This window comes from Psittacula echo (genome assembly GCF_963264785.1).
Source record: "Psittacula echo genome assembly, chromosome: 2".
In the NCBI taxonomy this organism is placed as follows: Eukaryota; Metazoa; Chordata; class Aves; order Psittaciformes; family Psittacidae; genus Psittacula; species Psittacula echo.
The window spans coordinates 127,572,490-127,583,079 of NC_137737.1; the positions used below are offsets into that span (position 1 = coordinate 127,572,490).

Below are 10,590 nucleotides of genomic sequence, written 5' to 3' on the forward strand. Positions count from 1 at the left end.
GTCCTCTCTGCAGAGCAGCACAATGTGTAGAACGGTGGGCCAGAAGTAAGAGGTGATGCTTGTAATTGGGAAGTCCCAGGAACACAGTGAAGGGAGACAGTGAAGAGACAAGGGACAGAGATGCTGTCTCATGATCTTGTTCTGCAGTGCCCAGCAAGGAACAGCAGTGGGAACTGCTGAAGGCAGTGCAATAGTGCTGCACTGATAAGTGCTATTATTAGCTGGTAAAATATCCTTGCACTTACCCTGATTGTACAAATGTAAAAATGCGTTTCTCCTTTGCATTGTTGGAGGAAAGTATACTGGCCCCTTCCCCTAAATATCTACAGACTGATGTCCTGACTGTTCAAATTCCTCATGTGATAATGCTTATAGCTGGAAGGCAGCTCAGTTTGTAGTGTTATCTTTGTTGCATCTTGTTTGGATAGTCCCAGGTGTGAAGAACAGGACACACAGAGATTTAGGCAGATGTACAAGACAGTGCTCCTAATGAGCAAAACTTTTTTTCCATTCAATTGCAAACTCGATATCCAGTCTGAAGACTGTTGACAGTAAAGGATGCTGCTGATTTAAACCAATTTCAAGAAACTTCCCACCAAGGCTACACGTCTCGCATTTTCACAGGCTCAGAGGAATGAAAATCTCCATGATCTGACCTTCTACTTCTGCCACTGTGACTGTGAGTTGGTGGATGGTCCGGGCCCAAGCTGGAAGCTCTGTGCTACAAGCTAAGGACACCTCTAGGCAAGATACAGCATGGCCTGATGGCTACAGCACTTGAGAGCTCTCAGGTGTTTCTGAAGAACCTAGACAACCTCCAGAGCTATCTATCTGCCCAAATCTAGACCTAGACACCTCTTTCCCAAGAGCAGATGCTTCTGAGAATATATAGCTAAGTGCCCAAGAAAGTTGATACAGTTCTCCAGAAACTGTTATCAGAAGTCTTTCAAAAGCTGAAAGATTACTCTTTTTTTAAAAGCCAGAGATAAAGTTACGTCAAAGCACTTTACTTGAAGATACCATACATTTCTATGCAGAAAGAGAAGCATAGGTAACAGTCTGATAAGTTTTAGTGCTTATGGAGGCTAGAGATTTGAAAAGTAATGGGACTATATTGCTGTCTGTTATTTAAATGATCTAGATCCTACCCTAGATCCCAGCCTGGAGAAAAGAAATAAGAACATTCCTATTACAGTTTTATCTGATTACAAATTGAAACTTACATTAATCAAATATACTCCACTGGCAGTTAGATGTGGCTCAACTGAACCTTGTCTGAGCAGCTAAACTTTAGTGGGAACCTAATGTATACTTTTTCTCTGCTTTATATAACAATAGCAATCAGTTATGTCAGAAGCCTTTTCACAATGTCAGTCACTGTAGAACTGCAAGGAGCAATTGGAAGCCTATTCCTTACACCTTTATTTTCTGCCTCAGTTGTATGCGTATTCTATGCAGAAGTCTTCACAATGCTAGCAATAATGAGCACTGAAATAGGTACACAGGAGAAAAAGCCAGGGTTTAGTGGCAATTTAATACTGGGAAACCACTAACTTTTCAAGAGATTGTTACAGTCTTTCCTTGCCCTCTCAAAGATCAGAAACAACAGTATCTGGAGCAGCCTGTTAAAATTGCATCTTACCTCAAGGAATGTGTTACCATTCATTACATCAGTAGCAGATTCAAATGTCTTGTATCCAGCCCATAAAAAAGGCATTTAAATGTATCAATTTTTTTCAGAAACAATTTGCAATTTATAAGGACATGTTTCAAAAGTTTAATAAGAGTTGGATTTTTATGTGGTTTTGTAGAAATACAGCTAAATTACATGAGCTGCCAGAATCTGTTATTTAAGCATAGTATTGCTTATATTCTGAAATGCAGATTTAAACTAGTATATCAAGAGTGACATAGACAAACTGTAGTTATAGATTGATTACCTGAAGTATGTAAAATTTTCCAGGCATTTCAGTCTAGAATACAGTTCCAGAAACATGCACCTAACACACGAAGTTTTGTTGAGAATTATTCAGTCAGCTGTGGGTTTTTTGCTCTTCTGTATCAGCATAGCTAGCTTAGCAGATTGTTACAGGCCTTTCTTATAAACTCAATGCTTCTGTTAATATAAGGTACATCTTTTCTATGAGGATTTACCAGGGTAGTACTATCTACAGTGTTCTTTATGTAGACTCCAAATAGGGAGTGCCTTTTTTTATTTCTTCTTTTTCTCATGGTTGCTATTGTTCTTCCTAGTGATCCCCTGCCACTTTTTTTTGCCTAATGAGTTGTAACATCTACTCAATTGCAATAATTAAAACGTACCATGTGTGGGATGATGCAGAACTTTAGTTAGACAACAAAGTCCCAGACAAATAAAAGCTGGAGATTCTTACATTAGAAGAAACCAAAATAATTTGAAATTTTCTTTTCACCAAGAACAGACTCATGCTTACAGATGATATGCATAAAACACTAAAAAATCCAGGCCTGCTATTCTGTATGTTTTATTAAAATAGCTGGCAGAGTTGAGACTTGCACATTACCAGCATATGAATGAATGGCTGGAAGAAACAGATAGATGGTTGTCAGTAAAACACTCCCGATGGCAACTCTGAACAAGAAAGTTTTCTGTTCAAGACCTATAAAATGCATGGAGTTTTCGCCTTGTCACACAGTGTAAGAAGGGGTGCTATACATTGACTCACCTCTTTACTATGATCTTTTGTATCCTGGTGAACATTTAGGCATAAAATAAATTCCCTATGACGTACTGAAATGCCAGTATTTCCTAATCAAAACCAGTTTGACCGCAGTTGGGCAGATAAGTTCTCATGACTTTCTTTTTTAAGAACAATGCATGCCAAGTAATTGGGTCCTTGTATTATACAGATTTTTCCAGTGCTGTTATTTACATTCTGATGCTGTCTCCAATGAGGAAGCCATCAGTTTGACAGGAATTGCAAGCTCAACAATTCAGACCTGTGTCATGTTTATTTGTTCTTTGAATTCTGAAAGTATCATTAAGTTATTGACTATTTTAGAGAACTCAAGCATGCATTAGTTATTTCATAGTGATTTCAGTGAAGCAGAGAACCTAGTATACCTTATTTAAGCTTCAATCAGTGAAATCTGAATCAGGTAACTTGCACAGTTTGAAAGGTAGCCATTGCTCTGCGATACATTTGCCTTTTGTTTGCCTCTGTCCTAGCTACAGGACATCACAAATTTCATTAATCAGCCCTGTGTAGATATGCAGTGTTATTGCCTTCATTCTTCACTAAGATTGGCTGCTTCTACTGTTGCGGGTAGCAGAAGTTTTAAAGGGATGTATAGCCCTCTTACACAGGATAGATTAATCAGAGTATATTTTCTGAATGGGCTGTATGAAGGATGAAGACAAGTAGTCCACAACTCAGTTGGCAGGAGAAATTAATAGATCTTATTCCTCCAATGAGGAAAACAAAAAAATGACAGAAGGAGTGCTGGTAGGGACAGACAGAAATCTGTTTGGAATACTTCAAATATGAAAGGTGCTACCTATTCTGTACTATTATTAGCTGAAAGAGGACAAACATAGCTCACAAGTACATGATGATGCCAAATATGGACTCTCACACTGTGAGCAATTTCAGTTTGTGCTTAGAGAGCTGACTTTGTGCTTAGTAGCCCATAGCTGAAACAGGCTTACTGCTGTTTTTCTCAAAGTTAGAGTGAGGTGCCTCTCCATCTCTGGAGCTGTTATTGCCACTGTGACCGATCTCTCCCCATGTACTACTCATCATACCTGCATTCTGCTTAGATGCATTCATTCTTATTGGACATTGCAGCAATTTTGTCAGACTTAGTGTGTCATTGGAGTACACCAAACATCACCAAATGGATTTAACAGAACCACTTCTGACAAATGAGTTCAAATGCTTTGATAAATGAGCTTAAACTGAGTTTTAAAATGGAAAATAATTTATTGCAGTATTTCTAATAGAAAACTGGATTTACTTAGGACTTCTAACCAAACTGATATATTTTTTTCCAAGTAAAGTGTTATAACAATTTTTGCATCACTGGAACACTTTGCACACTATCTCAAAGCTGACCATATTCCTTTGAGTATAAATAACTAAACTTTGTAGTAAAACCATTAGGTTCTCTGATAGATTCATTTATTTTCTCATAATATTGGTTCTGTAAATGAGAATGACCAGCTATTCCAGACAAAATGAAAGGCTGTGAAGTATATGGAGGTGCCTAAGCTTTATCAAAATGAATGACAAAATATTTCAGAAAACCTATCTCCTGAGACAGAAATTGAAACATTATTTCTAGGAAGCATTTGTCTACTCATACATTTTAATCATGATGAGAAACTGGATTCACCTTCACACTACTGCTTACTTTTAAACATCTTGCACTCCGCCTAATTCAGGGCCAATACCTTCAATTCTTGAGCATCTGAAATTTGCCTAGACATGATAATTTGGCAGGACTAGTCTTGTGAACAATACTTCTTGTTTTTCTCATAAGTTTGACTTTTGGCTCATAAATCGAAGCTTGGCTAGGAAGGTGTGCATTATGTAGTACTAAATTGACAGTTTACACCTGGTATTTCCCAGTCACTTCTCTGCACTGTGTAAAGTTTTACATAATTACACATAATGCAGAAAATAATGTTCTGCATGTTAGCAGGAACTTTATAATCTTCACTTGGTAACTTGCAATAATAAATGTCACCTCCCATGGTCATTTAAAAATGGTAAGACCAGCTATGTCTTGCTTTCTGAAATGAATTGGCTTACTGCAGACAGGAAAACAATCAGGTTTCCACTGTGTCTAAGATGGTTCTAATGTTTTCTCTGTGCAAAAATCAAAACATTGAAACAAAAAAATGAATGCCACAGCCAAAGCAGTTTCCACCATTGTGTGTTTATTTGACACATGCACATTTGAAAGGATTTAAGCAAGCCCTGACAAATACACTTGTATCAGTGTCCTGGGTTCAGCAGTAGCAGTCAGTTTTTCTCCTTTTTAGTAGCTGTTGCAGCACTGTGTTTTTGACTTTCAGCCTCGGAACAAAGCTGATAACAACTGATGTTTAGACTGACCAAAGACTTTGTGAGTCTCATGCTCTGCCAGGGAGGAGGAGGGGCCGGGAGGAAGCAGGGACAGGACGCCTGACCCAAACTAGCCAAAGAGGTATTCCATACCACAGCACGTCATGCCCGGGGATGTAACTGGGAGCTACCCGGAAGGGCACGTCCTCTTTTCGGTCGGGCTCTTTTCCGGCGAGCGGTATCATATTTTCTTCCCTTGTTATTTCTCTTATCAAGAGGATCTGCCAACAGGGCTGGCCCAGCCCAGTCGGAACTTTTACATATTGTAGAGGGGGACAAAGTTCCTGTGGTGCACGTGAAGAATTTGCTGGGGAAGACAGTCTGGGTTATTCCTGCTTCAGGTAAAGGCAAACCCACTCGTGGGATTGCTTTTGCTCAGGGACCTGGATATACTTGGTGGGTAATGCGGGAAGATGGGGAAGTCCGATGCGTACCTCAAGGGGATTTGATTTTAGGGGAAAACAGACAATGAACTCAATTGTACGCTGTTGCCTGCTATAGCCATCAACTAGAAGTCTGCAGGGCACCAGCGACTGGCCCTGACTTCCCTCTGACCATCATCCCAACAGAGAATGAACTTTGATAGAACCGGATGAGTTCTACAGTGAAGGAACGATCAGCATCAGCAGACAACGATCCAACACTGCACACAGCCTCTCCTGCCCTGGAAGGGCTGGATCATGGCAGGGTGGGGGTGAGGTACCGGTTGGTGAGCGGTTGTATTCTCTTGCTTGTTATTTCCTTTATCATTATTACTATTAGTGGTAGCAGTAGTGGTTTGTGTTATACCTTAGTTATTAAACTGTTCTTATCTCAACCCGTGGGAGCTGCATTCTTTTGATTCCCTCCCTGTCCCTCCAGGAGCGGAGGGAAGAAAGGTGGGGGGGGGAAGTGGACTTCGTGGTTCTGATTTACGGCCTGGGCTTAAACCACGACAATCAGTCTAACCAAAACGTTGTTTATTTTGTTTTACAGATTTTGGCCATTGTGTCCATTCTGTTCATCGTACTGTCCACTATTGCTTTGTCTCTTAACACACTGCCAGAGCTTCAAGAAATAGATGAATTTGGGCAGCCAAATGACAACCCTCAGCTAGCACACGTTGAAGCTGTGTGTATTGCTTGGTTTACCATGGAGTATCTTTTGCGTTTTCTGTCCTCACCAAATAAGTGGAAGTTCTTCAAAGGCCCATTAAATGTCATTGACTTACTGGCTATCTTGCCATATTATGTCACCATTTTCCTCACGGAGTCCAATAAAAGTGTCCTGCAGTTCCAAAACGTGAGACGTGTGGTTCAGATATTTCGTATTATGAGGATCCTAAGGATTCTTAAGCTCGCCAGACATTCAACAGGCCTTCAGTCCTTAGGTTTTACGCTGAGGCGGAGTTACAATGAATTGGGCTTGTTAATATTATTTTTAGCTATGGGAATAATGATATTTTCAAGTCTTGTATTCTTTGCTGAAAAGGATGAGGATGCTACAAAATTCACCAGTATTCCTGCGTCATTCTGGTGGGCAACAATCACTATGACTACGGTAGGATACGGTGACATTTATCCTAAGACGTTATTAGGTAAAATAGTTGGAGGACTTTGCTGTATTGCTGGAGTGCTCGTCATAGCCCTGCCTATACCAATTATTGTGAACAATTTCTCAGAGTTTTATAAGGAGCAGAAAAGACAGGAGAAGGCAATTAAGAGGAGAGAAGCACTTGAGCGAGCTAAAAGAAATGGCAGTATTGTCTCTATGAACCTGAAAGATGCCTTTGCTCGCAGTATGGAAATGATAGATGTAGCGGTAGATTCAGGTAAGCCTGGAGAAGCAGCCAATCAAAAGGAGACACCTGATGACAACCACCTGTCCCCAAGCAGGTGGAAATGGGCCAGAAGGACAATGTCTGAAACAAGCTCAAACAAGTCTTATGAGAACAAATACCAAGAAGTTAGTCAGCAGGACTCCAATGAGCAATTAAACAACACCGCAGCATCCTCCAGCCCACAGCACCTCAGTGCCCAAAAACTGGAGATGTTGTATAATGAAATTACCAAATCTCAGTCTCAGACTAATCTTAATGCTGGTTACCAAGACCAGTCAGCAAAGCCACCTGGGTATGAAGAAGAAATAGAAATGGAAGAAGTTAGAGGTCAGAGAGATCCATTGTCAACTGGACCTACAGACATTGTAATGGACATGAGAAGCACATCCAGTATTGACAGTTTTGCCAGTTGTGCAACTGACTTCACGGAAACAGAAAGGTCTCCCCTTTCTCTGTTTCCTGGTTCTCACTTGCAAATGAGATTTCCAGCTGATTCTGTTAACCTGGAAGACAACCAAAGAGTAAGGAGTTCTCAGTTTATACCATTCACAAAAGACAGAATGTTTTCTCCAACCGATGTCACCTTTGACTATAATCCAATCAACAGAGCTGTTACCAGTGATAGCAGTGGGTCTCAAACTGTTTTGCATGGCCATTTGCATTTTGACACTGCCATGGAAAGCCCCAAAAGTTCCCTGAAAGGTAGCAAACCATTAAAATCTAGGTCCCTTAAAGTTAATTTTGAAGACAATAGAGGTGGTGCTCCACAAACTCCACCAAGCACTGCAAGGCCACTGCCAGTAACGGCAGGAGCAGACTTCACACAGGTCACCCCTCAGCACATCAGCACCATTCTCCTAGAAGAAAATTCACCCCAAGGTGAACAACCTTTACTTGGTGCTGACGCATCAGCACTTTGTCAGGGACCTGCTAAAAAATCATCTCCTCTCTTTCCCAAAAAAAAGATATTCACTTTCCCTTCAAAAGAGAGGCGAAGCTTCACTGAAATAGACACTGGAGAAGAAGAAGAGTTTATGGAGTTACATGGAATGGAACATGAAAAACATCAGGATAGCAAGACAAATTGCTGTGGTGATAAGCAGAGTGATGGCAACCATTTAGCAGAGGAGTCACAGGTCAGCTCTTCACCCAAAAGCATGAGCCACAACTGTACTCAAGACATTTACCATGCTGTGGGTGAGGTAAAGCAAGACAGTAACCAAGAAGGTCACAAAATGGAAAACCATTTATTTGCCCCAGAAATTCATTCAAGTCCAGGAGAAACTGGTTACTGTCCCACACGTGAAACTAGCATGTGACTAGTTACAAAAGCAATAAAAATACCTTTTCTTAAAACAGTTAGTAATGCCTATTAACTAAAACATGGAAAGCCTCAAAAAAAGTGCATAAAATGTTATTTTTGCATGGCATGAAGAGTTGTTTAGTTTAAATACTGTTTAATTTAAAAAAAAAAGGGGACTGCTTTTTGTAACAAACTCAAAAAAACAGGAAAAAAAATGACTCAAGAACAGTGAATACAATAAAGAGAGCTCTGTTAGGAGCCAGTGTTCTGCAACATATGACATTTTTGATCCTTTCACTCATGATTGTAGACAGATTTTGAACTCTTAACTTTATTTTGTTTTTTTGATTTCAATGAATTTTAGAATTTGCACATGAAAGGATGAAATGTCAATGCATGCACTCATAAAGATGTGAAACAAGGTGCTTTGAGCTTGCAAAATGCATATATTTGTAAATAGTTTGGGGTTGGGGGGAAAGCTACTGTTAACAAGGATTCATGGAAAAAAGCATTTCCTGGGACACAGGTACTTCCTTCACAGCGTGCTGCCTGGAGGTTTTGTACAGACTTATGTTGCAAAATTGCAACTTCTACTTAAAGCATCTCACGTATCTTGCTTTCTGTTAAAAAGCTCATGAGTATATCTGTTAATTAAGGACTACAGTATTTTAGTTTATCTGTGCTGTAAATCAGAATTACTTTTTTATTTGCATAACTTTAGTTGCATTTGTCAGTTTAATTAATGATCCTGCGAAGAAAAGCGAAGATTTAATGACCAGAACTTGAAGCATTTGATATTTTTATAGAAAACTGCCAACATTTCATAACTAAGAAAAAAGACGTTCCATTTTAAAATACAAAAACCATAGTTACTTCTGTGGCAATAAATAGTGCCAAATGGCTATATAGACATATCCAAAAGTTCTCAATCTCTTAGAATATTTCTATTAACTTGGTCTTAAAAAAAATATTACACACATTCTGTTTTTTCCCTTTGATTTAACAGATTTCTTCTACACAGTCTTTGAGCTCTTTTTCCCTTTTCTTGGCATGCAGTGGTCATACTTCAATAATGGCAATGTTGTTGAAACTATTATGGTGTAAGGACATAAGAGACAAGCTTTGTAAGGGAAAGTAGTACCTTTTATCATCACAAATCGTGTAGCTGAAAAAAAAAGGCTTCAAGTACATGTCACTTGCTGCAGGTCTTCCATGCCCTGAAGCTTGTCTGTGTTTTTCAGTTCAATCATTTGAACTGTCAGATGGCATCACCTGACTCACCAACTTTGCCTCAACCCATCCTCCCGTGGCCGTTCCAAAATGGAGTATAGGCTTTCCCCTATATTTAAATAAAGGGAAATGTCAGTAGTTCCATTGCCAAAGCATCTTTGGTTTCTCTGATATTCTCCAGCTTTGTAAAAGAGATGCTGAACCAAAGCCTCCATTACAAAGTACCCAACTAACCACTGTCTGAAAAAAGCTATTTTTTTTTATCAAGCACCAATAGCTTCCTGTGATGTAATATAAAAAGCCTATAGATCACTTTAATTCTCTAAATCATACAAAATTTATTCAATCCATTAATCCTAATCAAAAGCAAAAGTATGCAGCTACACAGGCATGTCCTACAAAATGTTCTTATTTTTCAGTAAAATAAAATATGGGACAATTTTGCTGTACTCTGATTTCTGCTGAAATTGGATTCTCCCTTACAACAGTTTGTAGCAGCAGCAGTCCAGCCTTGAAGCTAATAGCTAGAGGGTCCAGCAGTTAAAAATCTGAGGAGGCGTTTAGAAATTCTAGCATCAGCTCCCCACTGCTCCACAGGCCTATTGCCAGAGACTGGCCTTCTCACTTCCCCATGCACAAACGGGAGTGAGTGAATGCTTCTTCCAGGTCAGCACTGCAACCGCAAACATTGCAAAGACACTGAGACAGCAAGAATGGAAGCCTTAAAAGCACTTTAGACCAGCCAACACATGGTTTGTAATAGCAGGCTTTTACTTCCCATAGGGGACCTAGGTTAATTTTTACTTATGTATTATTTTCTGTCACTTAAATGGGTAAAAAAGGAAGCACTTAATGCATTTAATGTGAAAAAGCAAGCATTTCTTTGCAACATTACCCTCTGCTTGAAATGGCTGGGCTGATGCCACAGACCTCGCTCAAGCCTGGCCCATGGAGAAAAGGCAAGTTTGAAAAGCCTCAAAATATGGATTCTGGTGGCTGGGCCAATCAATGAGCACAGCATAATCCTTTGGTTAAAAAAAAAAAAAAAACAAAAAAAAAAACAACCCACACAAAAAAATAAACCCATAAAGTTTTCTGTATTTCCATGAGTTTTCCGATTTCCATAACAA

At 39.5% G+C, this 10,590-nt stretch overlaps 1 protein-coding gene across 1 annotated transcript in view; it reads left to right on the forward strand.

Moving 5' to 3' along the window:
• Positions 1 to 8,246, forward strand: part of KCNB2 (potassium voltage-gated channel subfamily B member 2) — a gene marked incomplete at both ends in the record, with an annotated part of 181,436 nt that extends 173,190 nt beyond the window's left edge. Inside the window, one exon of the mRNA XM_080610300.1 lies at positions 6,084 to 8,246. Coding sequence (XP_080466426.1) covers positions 6,084 to 8,246 — 2,163 coding nt within the window. The remainder of the gene's footprint in view (positions 1 to 6,083) is intronic.
• Between the last annotated feature and the right edge of the window lie 2,344 nt (positions 8,247 to 10,590).